Source organism: Neovison vison, chromosome 5 (genome assembly GCF_020171115.1).
Source record: "Neovison vison isolate M4711 chromosome 5, ASM_NN_V1, whole genome shotgun sequence".
Lineage (NCBI taxonomy): Eukaryota > Metazoa > Chordata > Mammalia > Carnivora > Mustelidae > Neogale > Neogale vison.
Genome location: NC_058095.1, coordinates 24462229 through 24482315, shown reverse-complemented (window position 1 = coordinate 24482315; position 20087 = coordinate 24462229). Strand labels below are relative to the sequence as shown.

Here is a 20087-nt window from a genome sequence, read left to right as displayed (position 1 = left end):
GCTCATTTGCACAGTTCTCCCTGTGACTTGGAAAGCCTCCGGCTCTGGTAATAATGGAAAAGCAGCTGTATTTTCTTGTTTTCTGTGTTTGAAGGACCACTTAGTCTGGCTGGGGTGTTAATCTGGCTGAGGGAGGGGTGTGTGTGTGTATGTGTTTGTAATTCATAGAGTCTAGAATGTTCTGTGGGGCCTTCTCCATCGCTGGATGCCTCTTTTCTGGCAGGGCAGCTGGTCTGTAACTTTGACAGTTCCATGTGGGTACGGGGTCTCCCTCTGGGCCTGGGCAGTGGCACGTTCCCGGTGGAGCTGAGAGGCACCCATTTCCTTGGGCGATTCAGAGCCTCCCTTGGGTTGCATATGCTGAACCACCAGTCATGCCTTGTTTGTCCCTCCTATGTAATATGTGGTCAGATCCCTCCTTTTTACTACAGAGACTATCCCAATAAAGCCCAAGGCTCCTCCTTCCCAACAATCTGGTTCAGCTCCGACCTTTCTGGAGGGTTACACAGATGATGAGGATGATGATGGTGATAGCTGTTCTGTTGCTCAGCACCTTATGTGCCTGGTGTTACTGAATCTTCACAGCCACACATCTCCATTTAATGGATGGAAAAACTGAGGTCCAGAGAAGTAAAGTGGCTCATTCAAAGCTATGTAGGTAAAAGCAGCAGATTCAAGATACAGAGTTTGGTGTTTCTGAGCCCTGGACAGCAACACAGAGGCATAAGAGAAAACTAAACCGAACCAGTGGTCGGGGTTTAGTTGGGTTAGTGGGAAACCAGTGGGTTTCCCACCCCACCCTCCCTTTGCATATTGTGTGTTCCTCCTTAGAGACCTCTCACTTAATGGATAAAGGGGGATTGAAGTCTGGGCATGAGCAGTGACTTGCTTAAAATCATATGCTGATCAGAGGTAATTAGGGCCAGCATCATCCTCGCTGACCAGTTTTGGGGCCCTTCACTTTTTACATCACAGATAAAACACTGGGGCAAGTCTGTTCCTTGAGTCCTGCTGGACTCCCAGGCCTTGGCTGGCCCATCTGGATGGGAATGGTGTGGAGATCCAGAGGTGTGGCCACCGTGGGAGAGCCCCAGTCTGGGAACCAGCTGAGATCTCTAGCTTCCCCCGTGCCTCCCCGCACATGTGTGGATGTCTCACACCATGGGGACACATTCTCCACCAGAATGAGTGCTTTCCCTTTCTTTTGCTTCCTCCCTTGTCCCTCAGTTAACAAACAGTCTGATTTCTTTCTACATTTTTCTAGGCCTCCCAAATGATTGTGTCCTATGATGAACACGATGTCAACAACACGTTCAAATTTGGGGTTATTTATCAAAAAGCCAGGCAGGTAAGCATCACGAATACATACTGGTCACTATACCCTGTGGTTTCTCTCTGGGGACTCCCTCTTTGCCTCCCCTCAAGCACAGACGCTCTGCGCTAGTTTCTTCCACATGCTGAGTACAACAGTCACGTTACAGGATGAATTAGGCTGGAGGTGACAGGATCTTCAAGGTGGGCTCCTCCTCACAAGAAGGCCTGCACATCCTCTAAACAGCAATGTCATTTTTCATAAAGGAACTAATAATTCTTCTTGTCTACCTCAGCTTATATTGAACTATGGGCTGTTGTCCTAAGAATAATCGGACTGGGTAGAGGGAATGGATTAGCACAAGCTGCTTTCTCCTTGCCTGCCCTTCTCCCAGCTGGGAATTAGCTCTTTCTCCCTGGACTTTTCTTAGATTGCTGGAGCATTGAGTGCATCTCTTCCCAGCTCTGCATTCTGCAATGTCATGCCGGTGGCTTGAAATCAGCCATGGCGGAAGTATTTACACCATGGAAATTCGCAAACTAGGGCTTCTGCTTTTCCTCTTTGGAAACCTGGTTGTTAAAAAAAATTTCCCGGTACACAACTGCTCCCCCTCCTCTGTCTGTCGTAGCACTTCTATGCTGCTTTGAGGTTAGGTGGTCAGGATAATGTTTCTCGAAGAGTGTTCCATGAGACGCTGGCCTGATGGGTACTCTGTGAACGAATTCCTTGGGTGGGGGTGATTGTGTGGGAACATTTTAAAGGCTCTAAGAATCCCAGGGTAAAGAGCTCACAGAGCTTTTTTGAACATAGTGTTTCCCATACTTATTTGACCACAAACTTCCCATCTTGCCTATCATGGACATGCATTAACACCCTGAGAAGTGGGCTGCTGAACACATCCATGCTTCCTCACCTAGAAGGTTCTACACCAGGTTCATCCTGGTATCATCCAAGAGCCTAGTGTGGTGGTTTTATGGAAATAACACTCAATAACTTTTTTCTGTGTGAATCAATGGATAAAAGTTTTGGTGCTCTTATGGTAGGTCAGTTGATAGTATCTTTCAACATTATCTGTGAGTCCCCCCCCCCCCCGGTGATGGTGTGTTTCTTGGCTAGCTGATAGCAGACTTCCTTGTCTGAAGATACTAGACCACAAGAGAAATGTGTTTGCTTAAAAACAGTCTAATTAAGTGAAGAGTTTAGGAGCTGAGAGGCCAACATGGATGAATCTTATAATTGAAGGGAGATTATTCAGGTAGCTTCTCTAATTATTTTTATATATTGCATATTTATTTTGTACAGGTCTACTAATATAACCCCCCTAATTAAAGTTTTTGCTTGTGAAATTTACCGTAGCAGATCTCATAAGATGATTACAACCCAGTGTTCCAGCAAAATTATAATTGCCAAACATTAACCATCCACCTCTGGGAGGAGTCTGTGTGTTGTCTATTTACTGGATGCTGCTGAGCCCCGGTGGAGGTACACAGGGAAAAAAAAGTGTTTTTTAAAAAACTTTTAAAAAAGTTATTGTTTTGCAGACCTATACCCATGGGGCAGGTTATATGAACATTTGTTGCATGAAAGCTCTATGCTGTTCTTGGGATACAAGTAAGTCCCCTCTAATTCTCCTGTTTATCAGACACAGTGTTGACTAAGACTCCCTTCCTGAGCGCATGGTCAGACTCATGGCGTAAAAATACACTGCTAGCACCAGGCTGGGTGTCCATCCTAGCGAGAGCTGCACGCCCTGCTGAATAAGCTGGATTGCTTTCACTGGAGAAGATGTGTGTTACCTGGAAGGAGCTATTCTCGCACACTCTGGCCTCACGACCTGGGGTAAACAGCCCGCTGGGTCAGAGTTGTGTGTGATGCCTTTGTGGCATGCTCTCTATACAGCAGGAATCAGCACACTTTCTGTGAAAGGCTGGATAATTAATATTTCAGATTTCAAGAGCCGTACTGTCTCTGTGGAACTAACTACCCAACCCTGCCTTTGTAGTGCAAAAGCAGCCATAGACAGAACCAAATGGATTGTCCTGCCTGTGTTCCAATAAAGCTTTATTTATAAAGTAGCACACTGGATGTGGCCTCTGGGCCACAGTTTGCTGACCTCTGCTAGAGGGCCATGTTTCCCAAACTTCAGACATTCACAAATGACATCCAAGATCATATTTTCTCCTGTTTGCCTCTCTTACACATTTTATCACACCTGTACTATTAACTACCTCACATTTTCTTTAAAAAGCCTTTTTTTTCCACCTTACATGCATGGTTTAAAGGAAATTTTGTATCACCACTCTAATTAGAAAATCAATATCCCTTGCATGAAATGAAGATCATTCTAAAAAGGAAATACCATGAAAAAGAGTGAAGTTATTGAAATCTAGCTAGATTCTGCTGCCCGTTGAAGGCATAGAACCTGGGATCTGCTCTTTTTTGTGATGAAGCAGGTGTTAAGGAGATATTAAAGAGTCACTTATTAGATACTTCCTCCTTGAGGGGATTGCTCATGCTGGAGTTTCCTGGGTCATCTGCAGCTGTGAACTGCCATCTGTGGATGCCTGCAGAGTCATCGCTCTTTGCCGATCCTGCCTCGGTGGGCAGAGCCTGCTGATCAGGCAGGGCTGTGCACTGCTTGGAGCCTGTCACAAGGGCAGAGCTTACTACCATTTTCAGCTTTGCTTTCTACTTTTTAAAAATTATTAAACTTTTAACTTCTACATGATTGTAGATTGGCATGCAGTTTTAAGAAATAATACAGAAAGCTCTTGTGTGCCCTTTACCCAGTTTTCCCCAAAGGTAATGTCTTATAAAACTGCAGTGTGAAATTACAGCCAGGATATTGACACTGATACAATCCTCAGATCTTATTCAGACTTCTCCAGGTTTTCATGTGACCATAGGGATGTGTGTGTGTGTGTGTGTGTGTGTGTATTTCATTGTATATAATTTTATTACAGTGTAGGCTTCACAGTCAAAATACAGAAGAAGTTCACCGACACAAGGATCCCTTATGTGGCCCTTTCATAAGCATGCCCATCTCCTTCTTGCCTCCATCATCCCTTCCTACCGCCAGTCCCTGAGCCCTGGCAACCACTAATGTATTCTTCATTTTCTAACACTTTGTTATTTGAAAATTGTTACATAGATGGGATCATACACTATATAACCTTTGGATATTGGCTCTTTTTCCCACTCAGGGAGATTCCTGTGTATCTGTGTGTGTGTGTGTGGGGGGGGGGTCATTGCTTTTTCATGGCTGCGTAGTATTCCATGGTGTGACTATACTGTGGTCTGCTTAACTGGTCACCCTTGGAGGAATATCTGGGTGGCTTCCAATTTGGGGGAATTATGAATAAAGCTGCTGTGAACATTTGTATATAGGTTTTTGGGTGAACATAAATTTTCATTTCTCTGGGGTAAATGTCGAGGAACATATGCTGGGTTTATGGTAATTACATGTTCAGTTTTGTAAGAAGCTGCTGAACTGTTTTCTAGAGTGGTTGTTCCATTTTGCATTCCTACCAGCAGTGTATGCATAATCCATTTCCTCTATATCCTCACCAGCATTTGGTGTTGTTACTATTTTTTAATTTTAGCCATTCTGATAGATGTGTAGTGATGTCTCATAATGGTTTTAATTTGTATTTCCCTAATGGCGGCTAATGGTGTTGAAGATCTTTTCATGTGCTTATTTGCCCTCTGTATATATTTCTTCAGGTGAAATGACTATTCATGTCTTTTAACCATTACATTTCCGTTTTTTTTAAGATGTTATTTTTAAGTAATTTCTACACCCAACATTGGGGTTGAACTCACAACCCCAACATCAAGAGTCATATGCTGTCCCAACCCAGGCAGCCAGGTGTCTCTCTTATGACCATTTTCTAATTGGATTTTTTTTCTTAACTGTTTGAAACTTTTCATAACAGCTTTATTGAAGTGTAACTTACATTTAATATGATTCAAATGTGATTTAGTGGCTTGGAGTATATTCACAGAGTTATAAAAGCATCACCACTATCTAACTCCAGATAATTTTCATCAACCCCCAAAGAAACCCCATACCCATTAGCGGTCAATCCATATCCATTCTTGCCAGCTCCTGTCATCACAAATCTACTTTCTGTCTCTATGGATTTGGCTGTTCTGGACACATTGTGTAAATGGAATCATAATATGTGGTCTTTTTTGTCTAGTTTCTTTTGCTTAACATGTTTTCAAGGGTCATATATGTTGTAGCATGAGTCAGTCCTGCATTCCTTTGACGGCAGAATTATGTATTGTATGGACATACTACATTTCATTTATCTGTTTGTCAGTTGATGGACATTCTGGTTGTTTCCACTTTTGGACTGTTATGAATAATGCTGCTTTTAACATTCATGTGCAAGTTTCTGTGTGGACTTATGTTTTCCTTTTTCTTGGATATATTCTTAGGAGTAGAATTGCTGGGCCATATGGTAACTCTATGCTTAGCCTTTTGAAGAACTGCCAGACTGTTTTCCAAAGAGACAGCACCGTTTTACATTCCCACAAGCAGTGTATGAGGCTTCTGACTTTTCCGTATCCTCACCATCAGTTCTTTATTTTTTAAGATTTATTTTTTTATTTTTATTTTTTTAAGAAAGAGATGGAGAGAGAGAGCAAGCAGGGGGCGGGTAGAGGGAGAGGAGAAAACTCCTCAAGAGACTCCTTGCTGAGATTGGAGCCTGACATGTGGCTCGATCCCAGGCCTCTGAGTTCCTGACCCCAGCTGAAATCAGGGGTCTGCCGCTCAGCTGACTGAACTTCCCAGGTACCCCCACTGTCAGTTTTTGTCTTTCTTCTTGATTATAGCCACCCAGGGAGAGAGATTATGATTTTGATTACTACTGAGTTTTGAGAGTTCTGTATATATTCTAACAACTAGTCCTGTGTCAGAAGTCCAACTATTAATTTTTCATTAATGGAATGGTTTTTGGTATCAAGTCTAAGAACTCTTTGCTTCAGCTCTGCCTTTTGTGCTGGCCAGCAGACTGTATTGTGCTAGCAAGTCCTCACTAACCAGCCCCGAAGTTCCGGCTCTGCTGAGTGAATTCTATTTGTTCTTCCTCCAGTCAAGCAGAGCCAGTGGTTGGCAAATGTGTTGGGGCTGGGGAGAAAGGAAGAAAAGGACCAGGTAGCTGGGTAGCCATATTCCTTCCCTTGGCATCAAGAAGGCTTTTCTTTCTGACTCTTTCCCTGATTTTGTTTCTCTTTCAGACCCTGGAGGAAGAGCTGTTTGGAAACAATGAGGAGAGCCCAGCTTTCAAGGAGTTCTTGGACCTTTTGGGGGACACGATCACACTGCAGGATTTCAAAGGGTGAGTTTCTGCCAAGGGCTCTGGCCCTAGTGCTGAAAGCCTGGAGTAAGGGAGAGGGGCAACAGTTGAGTCTTGGGGGTATGTGAGAGGTGAAAGTACACACAGGAAACATGTGATTGTTTTTTAGCAAGTGACCAATATTCCCCTGCATCCCTAAGAAAACGGGTGACGTGGGGGATAACCCAGAATGGCACATTCTCTGAATGGCACTGACACTGGCCTTTCAATGTGTGATGAAACTGCTCCAACCAAGAGTGAAATGAATCCGCCTTCTCTGTCACTCACTGGCCAGGCCTTCAGGAAAGAGGGCCCTGTTGGAGGGAAGGGGCCCATTTCAGAGAATACGCAAAAAGAATGGATAATTAAGAATTGGTGGAAATACAGTAATCTCCCTGGCAGAAATTTGTGCAGTAGCCTCTGGTTCTCTTAAGTGGAAAGAAAGAATATTGGGACTATGCTTGGAAAACTCTGGCCCTTGATTTCCCTTGACAAAGGCAACATTTGACCGGAACTTCCGGCCTGGCCAGCCTGTTCTGTACTTTGAGGCTGACATGCCGCTGAGCCTCAGGGATCCCCTGCTTTATCAGCCAGATTGACAGGATCTCCTATCAGGTGTGAAAGTGCCCAGCTCTGGGCGTGGTGTGTAGTGGTGTTCAGTTATTACTTTCTTCCTCCGCTCCCTTCTCTTCTCCACTTCTTCTTTCCCCCTCCAAGGTCATCACTGCTACCTGGCATCAGTCACACACGGGTAAAAGTCCCACCTCCACCACTTATTGGCTCTGTGTCTTTGAACAAGTGCTTTAACCCCTGAAAGCCTCAGTTTCCTCATCTGTAGCCGGGAGGTAAAGATAGTGCTGATGCTGCCAGGTTGTTGAGGGATTCAAGTAGATCCTGCATGTGAAGTAGCAGGGTTGGGACCCCATGCAGAGTCAGCACGGGGAGTCCTTACATTCTTGCTCTTCCTGTGCCCCCTTCCATCGACTCTGAGGAGCCATCATTGTAAGATGCATCCTGGTTTCAGAGATGTTCAAGTAGGAAAAAAGGTGTGCCTTAGAATAGATGAAGTAAAGGCTGTTAAAACCAGGAGGAACCCCAGAGATCGTGGACTTCTAGCCCTTTATCGTGTAGAGAAAGAAACTGAGGCAGATGAGGACAGGTAAAGTGATGTGCTCAAGGTCATGTGCTGGCTTATCGGCTGGACCCAGAGCGCCCGACCCCCAGCCTGCTGAGCTTCCCGCCATGCCGGGAAGAGCACATTTTCTGGTTTGTCTTACAACGTTTCGGGAACTGACATCCAGGGTGTGCTTTATTTCATTTTCTAAAGGAACCTGCCTCCCCTCCTCTTGCTGAAGACTGTGACCCATGGCCGGGAGCCCATGTCTAAAAAGGAAGAAGGGGTGGCACCCGGAAGCCCACCCAGGGTCTTAGTACTTTTCTTTCCTGCGTTTGAGGAGATACCGGAGAGGGGCTTCTTGGACGCTGCTGGGGTGGGTGCTCCTATGGCTGGGTCTCCGCATGAGGGACTGGCTGGGCAGAAATCCAGAGTCTGTCACCTCTTCAAGCTGCCCTCTGGATGCTCCCACAGGAGAGCTGGTTGCCCTGGTTCTGGGCTGAGGACTTGCACAGGGCCTTGCGGAGAGGAAAGGCTTATGCCCAGCTGTAGGGGCCACTGGCACCCGGGATGGCGTTTGGAATTAAGGATGGGTGACCTCCCTTCCTGTTGGCTGGATGGATGTTCTGCCTCTGTCTCTTAAACAAGAGGCTTATGAGTAGACCTCTGGGGCTTGTGTACTCAGGAGCCCGGACCCCCCCGCGCCAGGCCCATCATTCTGTCTGTGTCCCCACTCTTGCGTGTCTTCTCTTTCCTTCTCTGGCCCCCGTATCCTCAGGGAAGGCACCATGTAGCCTACTTTTCCTCACACTCCCTTCCTGCTCTTACCCTGTTTTGCTGACAGTTTCCGCGGGGGCCTGGATGTGACCCACGGACAGACGGGGGTGGAATCCGTGTACACGATATTCCGGGACAGAGAGATCATGTTTCATGTCTCCACAAAGCTGCCATTTACCGAGGGAGACGCCCAGCAGGTAACCTGGATCGGGAGGGCGTTGGGAGCATGGGGCATGTGAGGTGAAAGCCTGCTGCTGGTATTGGGTACTTGAGGGGCTGGGCCCCTTTCCCACTTTGATAATCCAGAGGCCAGTCTGTTCATGGCATTGTCTCACCCTTGTGGCATGTCACGGCACCTGGTGTGGGAGGCAGGACAGGGCTCCTGCTTGTCTCACTCTGACAGGTGGGGAACTTGCAGCTCAGCGTGGTTGGGGGCAGACCTGGGAGCAGAGTCCAAGTGCCCTGCTTGTGTAGGGTGGGGGTGAGGAGGACATGATGGCATTTGCAAGTAGCAGCTTGACGTCAGTTCTGTCACTCGGGGGTATGTGACTCCGGGCAAGCTGGTTAACCTTGTGGTCTCATGTTCCTCAGCTGCAAAACAGGTAAGACCACCTAAGTCACAAGATTGTTGGGGGCATCACAGAAGGTTCTGAAGGTATGGTTCAGTACAGTGCCTGGCTTGTGGCAGGATTCCTTCCTGACCATGGCCCTCCTTCCTGCCCCAGTGATGGGTGGCAGGACCCCCCAACAGTGGTCATTGCCCCCCGCCTCTCAACCTTTCTAGTCTCATCTCTTGCTGCACCTGCTCATGGGCAGGAGTTCGGCCTTCACCTCAACCAGGGAACCTGGATGAGACCTCTGCATCCAGCATTGTCCTGCCCTCCCTCTCATTTGCTGCTTGGAGAGCAGCATGTCCCCAAGGTGGCCCAGCTCTTTTCTTGGGGAGCCCTGAAATCAGCAGCTGAGGCCTGGCGGCTGCACCATCTGCCCCCTCCCACTCTTTGTGCCTTTTCAGTCTCTAGGAAACTCAGAAAGGAAGGTAGGCTCTTCCCCAGTCTCTGACCCATTCCTCTCTGAGCAGGGAACTGAGGAGGGAGCACAGATGTAATACTGTAAACATAGTGCCTGGCTTCGTAGGGAAAAAGGAAATTGGCAAATGAGACTGTGATTTGGCTCTAAAATAACCACGGAATGTTCCAGAAACAAATGGGAGCAGGATTCCTTTTGAATCCAAAGTAGGTTTTTCTCTCCACGTTTCACCTTTGTCTCTGTTCCCTCATGGGCTTCTCGCCCAGAGCCCCAGCCTGGGGCTCTCTTTCAGTCTCCCCTATATTCAGTGGGAAGTACACTTCTGCAAGGGCTGAATAAATATTAATTTTCTGCTCCCAAGAAATGGGAGGAGGTGGGTGGGATAAGTGAGATAATTCGTGTAAAAGTGTCCAACCTGGGGCTCAGTCTACAGCAGTGCTCCGTAAATATGAAAGTCAACATAAAATGTAGAGCCTGCATGCCTGAGGCACTTAATCGAGGAACAAATGCATAGGTAGGCACATAGCCAGGACTTCGTGGCCCCAGTATTTGAAGTCACACATGTGAACAGCGCGTCATGGTTCCTGACGCACAGTAGCTGCTCAGTGATTGAGTGCGCCTGTGCAAGGACCTGGCCCAGTTTGAATCAGGCATGGATTCCTCTCCCGTGATTCCTGCCAAGCCAGGTTGCCCTCTTTCTCTAAGCGTGGCTCTCCCTCCCTCTGGTAGAGAATGCTCTGCTTGCTAATCCCTGTGCATCCACATTTTCTTCAAGCACTGCCCACCCACCCCATCTCCTCTTCCAGGAAGCCTTCTCAGGTTAGTGCCAGGCCTCTGATTTTGCCTTCCTCTCTGCCCCCAGAGCGCCAGATGTTTTGTGTGTGGCAGCTGACGTGGCACGTGCTGGCTGGTGCCTTTGTTACTGTTCTCAGGTGGCTTCATCTGTGTTTCTGTCCCTTCTAGACCCATTACAGGCTCTGCCAGGGCAAAACCCATTCCTCACCTTTTAGCCATTCTCCCCGAGTCCTGTCAGGACCCTGGCTCCTCTAGAGCTCAGTAACATGCTCGCTAGCTGCTACCCCATTTTTTTCTTTTTGGTGGCTTCTGAAGATGGGGGAGAAAAACTCCCCTGGAGAGCTAGGTCTCAGAGTTACAGGGTTTCTGAATAAGGTAGAATAATGAGGACTTTCCTATCTAGATCTCGTCTGTTTTCAGGTTGTTCCTAGCTGGCTTATAACAATGGACCACTTTTTGTTTAGCTCCAGAGAAAGAGACACATTGGGAATGACATTGTGGCCATCATCTTCCAAGAAGAAAACACACCGTTTGTCCCAGATATGATTGCCTCCAACTTCTTACACGCCTACATTGTCGTGCAGGCTGAGAACCCGGGCACGGAGACCCCGTTCTACAAGGTGAGAAGAATGCTCGTTGGAGGAACTGGGGAGCTCAGGCACTTCACCATACCTTCTGGATTTAGTAATGTTGAGGACCACTAGTTCTCCATGGCTCCTCAGGCCATTCTCCAAAATGATACTCCTAGCATTGGTGTGATTAGTTTTCTAGAAATCCCAGGTTTCTGGGATTTGGGAGCTGAACTCTTGGTGGAAGTCACCTTCTGAGGTCATCTCATCCATCTGGCTGCCTCTGGGTTCAACAGCATCTCACTCAAGGGTTGAGAAGCCCCTGGTGCCTCTGTTTGGAATCTGGTGATGCCATTGGCTGGACTAAGGCAGAGCCAGAGGAGAGGAAAAAAGAGAAGGTTGGGGATGGAGGGACCATCAGGAAAGGGAGAGGAAGAAGGGTAGTAACAAAGAGAAAGAATGTAAAAGGAGAAATGTTTATGGTGAGAATGGTGGGGAGTAGGGGGCCTGGTAGACCCTGGCCATGGGGTGGGTCCTTTTGGTTTAGCTGTTCTGGAAGAAATGATTGATCTTAATTTGAAGACTCCAGGGAGGTGGGGTTGCAAGTGGCTGAGTCTGAGCCTCCAGATCAACAAGTGGTCTTCCAGAATGACTTAGTATCCTCACTAATGCAGTTAAGCCTAACAGTCCTCACCCTGCCCGTTCCTGGTGACTGTACCACCAGCCCTGTCCTTCTCTTCTCCATGAGAAGCAGTTCTGACCTCTTGGGCAACAGTTGCTCTCCATCTCAGTGGTGTTGGGGGTGTGGGATCCAAGGGAGATAGATTGAGGCAGGGTCTTTGAAGTGGGTGTCAGTCTTTGAACCCATTGTGGTTATATGCAAAATGTTTATGCAAGGAATGTTGAGTTTAGGTGCTGCTTTATGTTTTAGGGGGAGAGAGACCAAAGCTCAAATACTCAGAGGACTCCCTTTTCCCCAAAGTGCTAGGAACCACTGTTCTAACAGGGAAATGAGCGCATTGTTGCTAAGGGGAAATTGGGAAACCTGAAAGTGTAATAACTGTGTCATCTCTTGAGCTCACGAGTCCCTAGTGCTTCATGGCCACCTTCACGAAGTATCCACTTTGCTTGGTTTTAGCCCAGGTCAGGATCTCAGGGTCATGGGATCAAGCCCTGTGTTGGGCTCTGCACTCAGTGGGAGTCTGCTGGAGATCCTTTCCTTCTACCCCGTCTCTCTCTCTCTCTCTCTCTCTCTCAAAGATGTTGGAAAAGAAAAATGATGTTGTGTAATTGTTACATCAGTAGAAACCCACATATTTTAAGTGCATAATACACATCAACTTTAAAACTCAATATGAGACTACAAATAGAACCCCACACTCTCTCCTATGAGGGAAGCTAATTCTTTCACATTCCCCTGTTCACGTTCCTGCTCCTCTGTCACTGAGCAGTTTTAGCTGAAAAGTCAGAAAAGCTGTGGTTTGGGAATTTCCTTGAAGGATCAACTTCCTAGACCAAAATGGGGATTCATGTCAGATAGCTCCCCAGTTTGTTGATGGGAGCAAGTGTATTCAGTTGCTGCCTCCTGTGGGCCTGGCTAGGGATGGGGCATGTGGAAGTGATGTATAGAACTGGCCTCCCGGGAGGGAGAGGGGACCGTTGAGGTGGAATTCAGCCACTGGGCCACTCAGACAGACAAGTGGCTCTTTCCACAGCCAGTAGAGGCAGAGGGCCACTGAGGAGGGTCCTCAAGATCAAGCTGTGTGGTAGGAAGGCTCCCAGCCCCTACTGGGCAGTCATGGGTTCATGTGTGGCTTGTCTGCTGGGCCCCTGCTGGCAGAATGCAGCCTCTTGTGGATGCTTAGTTTTTGTTTTTAGCTCTCACTAGGAAATGGAACTCAGCTAACTGGCTTCTCTGCTTTCCCAAGAGCTTAGTGGAGTGGGAAAATATAGCAATCCCAAAAAAGCAGCACCTCCCCTCCAGCTTTGAAGCTGGAAGTCTTTACCACATTCTCCCAACCCCAGCCTGTGGTCCAGGGAAAAGCATTGCTCTCAGAGATGGTGGCGATCACAGAGAGGTAGGACCCACAGGAAGAGCCCGACTGTCCCAAGCTGCAGGACTGTGTAGTCCACCTGCAGGGGAAATATCTGGGCCGGAAAGGCAAGACCTGTGAATGGGGGCCCAGGGGTGCAGAGCGCAGGGAGGGAGACCAGCCTTCCTAGGTACTCCCCAAATTCTGTCCAGTCACACTCCCAGCAGCACCCCAGGTGATGAGAAGACTGGGGAGGACCCCGTGAGATTCCTCAGGGGGTCCAGGGTAAAATGGGACGTTTGCTGACCTCTGCAGACTTAGAGGCTATGGCAGAAGAGGCTGAGATAGCCCCAGGGAGCCATCTACAGGGGAGGAAAGAAGAGGAAAGGGAGGGAAGGATAGGGGTAAGAATGTTCAGGAAGGGCCCCCCACACTGAGAGCCTCAGGAACTGGGGGTTCTGGTCCTGGCCCTGCTTCTGACTGCTCTGTGACCTTGGGCCAGTTCCTTCCCTCTCTGGACCTCAGCTTCCATTTGTGTGAAATGAGGAAGTTGGACTAGACAGTCTTTGAGTTCCCTCTAGCCCTGACATACTGCAGGAAGGGAAGTGGGGCCAGGGCAGGGGTGCTGAGGAAGAAGGAGGGGTGAGAGAGAGAGAGGGAGGGAGGTTAAGAAGTGTTTTAAGGGAACTCTGTAGTATTTGAGGTGTCCTTTATTAGGTGCAGGTCAGTAGGGAAAGTAAAAACAAACAAAACAAAACCACCAAAAGCACCAGGTAGCAGGTTACCCCTCCCCAGGTGTTTGCTCCATACCAGGCACCGTGCTGGATTCTTAGAATCACAGTCTTCTAGAATCTTCCCAAGCCCCTGGTCAGGCAGGGTCTCTCGTTAGCCCTATTCCTAGGAATAGGCCAATTCCTAGGAATAGGCTACTCCTAATAGGAGTAGCCTATTCCTAGCCCAATTTCCTAGGAAGGAAATTGAGGCTGAGAGCTTAAGTTGCTTAAGGGCCAAGGCCACAGAGCCCGGAAGTGGTGGAGCCAGAGTCGCTGTCTAGGCTTACCTGTGGTCTGCATCCCTGAGCCGTCGGAGCAGGTGGGAACTTCGCTCCCAAACTCCGGTGTACATAAAAGGTTACATTGCATGATTTTTCAGGCATGAATTTTGTCCCTATTCTGCCCTGTTGGAAGCTGAGCCATCACTCAGACTCCCTCTCTTCCTGTCTGAGTTCACACTGGCCCTGATTCTGAAATCCTACAGAGGTCTCTGGAACCCTATGCAAAGCACACCACTGGGGAGGGGGCCTGTCTGGGTATGCCCTTCCCCTCCCCGCTGAGCTGGTGCTTGAGCACCCCGGCACAGATCGTGAAGGCTGCCAGGCCGCACTGCTGTGGCATCTCAGGTTTGCAGTCCTGGGAGGTGCCCCACCTCCCTGGTGTATCCTGTCCTCATGGCCCAAGCCTCCTCCTTCTTTCCATCCTCTCTCCTCAGCCCTGCCCTGCCCCCTGCTGGGAGGCGCCTATGGACTTTAGAAAACGGAAGGTGGGGTTGTGTTCTGCCAGTGTCTGGTTCCACCCAGCAGCCCACCTGTCCTCAGGAGAAGGGAACAGCAGGGCGTATGGGTCGCTTAGTCATTAAGTTAAGCGTCTGCCTTTGGTTCGGGTCATAATCGAGTACCCTGGAATCGAGCCCTTCAGTAGGCTCTCTACTCAGCAGGAAGCCTGCTTCTTCCTCTCCTATTACCCCTGGCTTTTGTTCCCTTTCTCACTGACTCTGTCAAATAAATACATAAAATCTTAAAAAAAAAAAAAAAAAAAAAAAAAAGAACAGCAAAGACCCAGGCACTGTGCTGGAAAGGGGTCAGGAGAGGGAACCCTGTGGGGATAGATGATGCACATCTATCACCAGGAAGGGTCCTGTCCCCTGCTTTTCTGTGGTGGGCTTATCTGGCTGGGAGATTCGGCCAATGGATGGCTAAAGCTCCTTAACCAGCCAGGACAGACCACTCTAGCACAAGCCGGAGTGGGGGCACTGGGGTGGTAAGAAGGCAGAGGCCTGACCTCTGACCTCTTCCCAGGTGCCTTCCCACCACCCCCCTCCAGATTCCTGTGCACAGTGGGTGGTGCTGGGGGACTGTGTTTGGCAGTAGGAACCAGCCTGAAATCCTGTCAGCTGAACACACACCATTTCTTAATTCCAGGCATGCAGACAGCCTTAGCTTGGGGAGGGAAAGCTGTACTGACCAGCTATCTCCCACTGTTTCCTTCCAGAGCCTGGCAGGGCCTTCCCTTGGCTGGGCTCCGAGCTGCCTGCTCGCCCGGTCTGGCAGAATCCCTGCATCTGCCCTACTTCATAGGCCAGGGAGGCTGGCAGTGTGCCAGAGCCAGGCTCACATCAGCGGCTGTCTGGGAAAGGGAGCGGGCAGAGTCTCCAGAGAGGCTTGTGGCCCTGTGGGCTGAGAACAGGTAAAGCCAGGGCATCTCCACACAGGGAGAGCCACTGGCGTGCAGGATTTGTCCTGAGCCTGGGAACCCCCCACACAGAGTACCTGGGTGCTCTCACTCCATGAGTTCTCACCTCCCTGGGCTTGCCAGAAGGGTACAGCACGCCTAGAGCCTGGGGCGCCCTGTGCAGAGTGCCTTGATGTCCCCCCGACCCACAGCTGCCAGCCTGGGCCCTGGCACTCCATTAGTTCAAGCCTCGCCTGAACTGTCTGACCCTGCATGTGGGGTCAGGGCGCCAGAGCACTAGTTCACCCACCGCGCCGAGGCTCCGAGGAGCACGTAATTGTTGCGCATTCCTGGCTCTGTCCCAGAGCTTGTGATTCAGGAGGTTTGGGGTGGAGCCCATGCAGTCGGTATTTATTTTTCAACCACTTTCAGTGATTCTGCTGTAGGGCCAGGTTCAGGAGTCAGTGTTGTGGGAAACAAACCCCATGGCAGGGTCGGGAAATCTGGATGGCCCCAGTCTTTGGGCCTCTGTTTCCTCATCAGTGAAACAGGGTCAACAGTTCTCACTTCGCCATCTCCGTGGGATTAATATCCAGTCAGATGAGTAACCAGAAAAGGTCTCCTGGGCATTTGTACTGCAGTAGAAGCCGGCGCCCAGGCAACTGCTCAGTCCTGGGCAGTCATCTTGCCAGACTCACTGCCTGCCTCCAGGAAGGCAGACGAGAGCGTGTGGATGGCTTTGTGCAGCTTGGGTCTGCTTGTAGCGGCAGCTGCTTGGCCCTGCTGGTGAGTGCTCACGGGAGCTTGTATTTGAATTCTGGGGTAGGGAGGACATGTGCTGTGAGCCGTGGGCGTCCCTAGGGCCAGGGCTCGGGAAGCGTTATCATCCTCAGGCTGGATCTCCTCCCTCCTCGCCCACACCAAGACTCTGTTTCAGGTCTCAGTCACGGCCCGGGAAGATGTGCCTGCCTTTGGCCCCCCTCTGCCTAGCCCTCCTGTTTTCCAGAAGGTAAGAACTTCCCCTCTCTGCTCTTCTCTTCTCCAAGACTCCAGGTTTTAGGATCTGAGCGGCAGTGGCTGGAGTGGGGGCTAAATCTGGGCTGGAGGCCCCTTTGGCAGGCTTGAGGGAATCTCCTCCCTTGGGGGGGTCTCTCTCGCCTCTCCTTGTGCTGCCAGTCTGGCCTAGCACAACACCCCTTGTCAGGGTATTTGACTCCAGGGTTGCCTTTATGGGAGAAGAAGGGTTTTTCACATGTATGCCACAGTCCAAGCAGCCTCAGCAAGACTGGCCTCCAGCCATGGAAACAGTGTGTAGGGGATTGATTTCTTGGGACTGGGACACCTGGTTTCTACCAGTTGGCATCTTAGCAGGTGGTCCTGGTCTGGGCTAAAAGATGACCACATGTCAGAAGGGGATCCTTTAGGGGGTCTCCCCAGAACCCCTGTTCTGCATACCTGTTCCTGTGGCTGAAAGCCCTTTCAGCCACACTTGGGACCGGTGGAGTTGCAGAGCTTCTTGTCTGTTCCAGGGCCCGGAGTTCAGGGAGTTTCTGCTCACCAAGCTCACCAATGCAGAGAACGCTTGCTGCAAGTCAGACAAGTTTGCGAAGCTGGAGGTGAGAGCGCTGTTTCTGGACGTCTTCCACCTACCTTCCTGGCTGCTTGTTAGCCAGCCTCTCCTGGGGGTCTATTCTTGGGGGTGCTTGAGGCGAGGAGCACTGTCTTTGCCAACCCCTCTAAGCCTTCAGCCAACCTTAGGTCTCCACCTAAACCTTAGGTATAGCCAACCATTCACCAGTCATTTATTGAGCACCTGCTGTGTGCCAAGCTCTGTTCTGTTCCCTGTGATACAGGGGTAAGTGAGGCCTGGTTTCTGCCTTCCAGGGTGCTTGGGCTGGTGGGAAGGGGCCATTACTTAAGAGACTGGTTATGGTACGTGTTGGCACTGGGCCATGATGGAGGCCAGCACAGGGGCTATGACTGCTTCTGCCCCTGATGAACTGGGATGTGTTCAGAGGGCTTCTTGGAGGAGGTGGCCCTTGAGCTGCTGGATCTGGATCTCTGAAAAGCCTTTTGCCAGGAGGAAAGCTTGGGGAGGGCTATTCCAGGCATGGGAAACAGCAATAGGCAAAGGCCAGGCAGATCAGAGCATGACTTTTAAGGGTGTGAAGGGGGCCTAGAGGAGGACTCGTGTAGGGGTGGAGACTCAGTGGAGGTGTTGTTTGGGTCAGGTCAGGAAGGGCTTTGAACTTGAGAAGTGATGAGGTGCTCATAAAGTACTTAGAGTAATGGTTTGCTTTGTGTGTTAGATTACTCTGGCGGCAATGAAAAGAGCAGCTCGCTAGGGAGGAGGGCAGGAAGGGTGGCAGGTTAAAGCTGTTATAGGATCCCAGGACAGGGGTGTCTGGGTGGCCCAGTCCTTAAGCGTCTGCCTTGGGCACAGGTCATGATCCCAGGGTCCTGGGATCGAGCCCAGTATCAGGCTCCTTCCTCTGCTCCCTGTTTCTCCCTCTCCCTCTGCCCCTTCGTGTGTTCCCTCTCTCGCCGTGTCTCTCTCTCTTTGTCAAATAAATAAATAAAATCTTAAAAAAAGAAAGGGAAAAATAAAAGGAACCCGGGACGGATGAGGGCAGCTTGCTCACACGCGCTGCAGGAGAAAGTGGTTTGGGGTCAGGATCCTGTGTCTAGGGCAGGGCGAAGTGGAATGGTTGGGTAGCTCTTGGGTCTTTTGCTGGGGCTCTTCACTGACCTGGGGGCCTTTGGGAGACGAGGTCTATGAGATTCTGTTGATCTGGAGGTGCCCACAGGGACTGCTGCTGGCATGTGTGAATGGTGCCCCCTGGAGGTCGAACGCATGGCCCTGGCCCAGCACCTGGATGGAGACCAGCAGTGAAGGCAGTGGAGTACACCAGGTTGTGGAGCTTGAGGCAGAGATCTGAGCTGGGAGTCAGCAGGCTAGAGCTGTGGGGTGGCCCATGGAGAGAGGGTGGGGAGAGATCAGATGCCAGCCACAGAGCTTTCCTGGTAACTGCAGTGTTTGTGAGCATGGAGCCCCTGGTCCACACTGTCCCCCAGATGCTGGTGGCTAGGTGTCGGCAGCCCCCAGGAGAGGACGCACCTCTCTCCTCCTCCATGTCCACCCCGTAATCTCCACCCTCTTTCCTTTTAGGACCGGACGAGGGCCGCCCTGCTGGACAACCTCCACGATGAGCTTCACAGCCACACTCAGGCTATGCTGGGACTGGGCCCAGAAGAGGACAAGTTTGAGAATGGGGGCCATGGGGGATTCCTGGAGTCTTTCAAGGTATGGGCACAAGAGGGGATGGGGGAATGCACAAGGGAAGGGGCCCAAGGTCCATGGGGTCCTGTCCCTAGAGCCCTCATGGCAGCATTGCAGTGTTGGCAGAGGGCGGGGCCTCAGGAAGCGCGAGCGGTCAGAGCAGCCAGTGGTGTCTCCAGTGTCCTCTCCATCCTTCCTTGATGTGGATCATGACCTCTGGGCCCAGGGAGTCTGAGAAGCAGGGACAGGGAGAGAGTTAGCAGTGGGAGAGTAGCCAGTACAAACCAGGCACATTACTGCCTTCTGTGTCAGGATGAGGAGCCCAGGGCAGGAGGACCCAAGCAAGGACATAGTCTTCGGGGTCTTTAGCAGCCAGTGTGTGGTACTGCCATGAGTTCTTCTAGCTGGCAGGGTGTTGGAGGACCTGGCCAGGGCCAGTGCGATGGAGTTACAGACAAGTAACTCCCTTCAGACTTCGCAAAAGGAAGAACTTCCAGTCATAACATAACAAGCTGCTAAGAGAAGCAGTAAGCTTCCAGTTCCTGGAGGTATTCAAGTAGAGCTCGGCCAGCCCCTGAGCCAGCGTGAGGTACAGGGGGTGTATCGTCCCATGCTTGCTCTGTGGTCCACACAGCCCCAATAGCCAGCACCAACTCTGGCTGTTCTCCTGTGCTCTCAGCTCGTCCCACGCACACGGTGGGAACCAGCCAAGGGAGGAGGCAGGACTGCTCAACACCTTACAGTTACTTAGAGGTAGAGGAAAAGCTCTGGTTTTCTGGTTCTTAGGTTAGCATTCTGCTGGACTGCCCACTGCAGAGTGACTGGTAACGGGACACTGTGTGCCTGTGTTAGAATCCCAGCTCGGTGTGATCTGCATCTATGCAGAGAGCTATGGCTCTCTCCTCTACAACACAGGAGAGATAGATTGGACCTCTGGAGTGGCCACAGGAGATCCCCAAAATAAGACCTGCTGACTGGGAGAGTGCGCATTGCCTGGGACACTGGATGCTCAGTGAGAGTGTCATCGGCTGGTGTTGGCTCCGGTGGATGCTGAACACGCACCGTCCCATGTGAGGCCTCACAGTGCCTCCTGCGCCCTGTGAGGAAGGCCATTCTGATGGGGATACTAATTCATTCCTGTTTTAGGAGTCATGCATGTCATTTTACACATGAGGAAATGCAGGCTTAAAGAGACAAAGTAATTTGAATCCGAGTCTGCTGGATTGCAGAGCCCATCTTCTCCACTGTCTTGCCCCCGGTTCCCAGGTCCGTTAAGATTCCACCCATGCCTGGACAAGCCTGGGGTCTGTCCCTGGCAGCTCAGCTGGCCTTGCAGAGAGCAGGGCACAGCTCCGTTGGCCCCCCTTTGGGGCAGCTGCTGATATT

General features: G+C 50.3%; 1 protein-coding gene across 4 annotated transcripts in view; it reads left to right on the top strand.

Moving 5' to 3' along the window:
* Positions 1-20087, top strand: part of RAP1GAP2 (RAP1 GTPase activating protein 2) — a 212976-nt gene that overhangs the window by 173815 nt on the left and 19074 nt on the right. For all 4 annotated transcript variants that reach the window (XM_044248136.1, XM_044248138.1, XM_044248137.1 and 1 more), the window contains 7 exons: positions 1265-1348; positions 6560-6660; positions 8616-8745; positions 10837-10992; positions 16359-16430; positions 16951-17037; positions 18591-18725. In XM_044248136.1, the coding sequence (XP_044104071.1) occupies positions 1265-1348; positions 6560-6660; positions 8616-8745; positions 10837-10992; positions 16359-16430; positions 16951-17037; positions 18591-18725 (765 nt within the window). The remainder of the gene's footprint in view (positions 1-1264; positions 1349-6559; positions 6661-8615; positions 8746-10836; positions 10993-16358; positions 16431-16950; positions 17038-18590; positions 18726-20087) is intronic.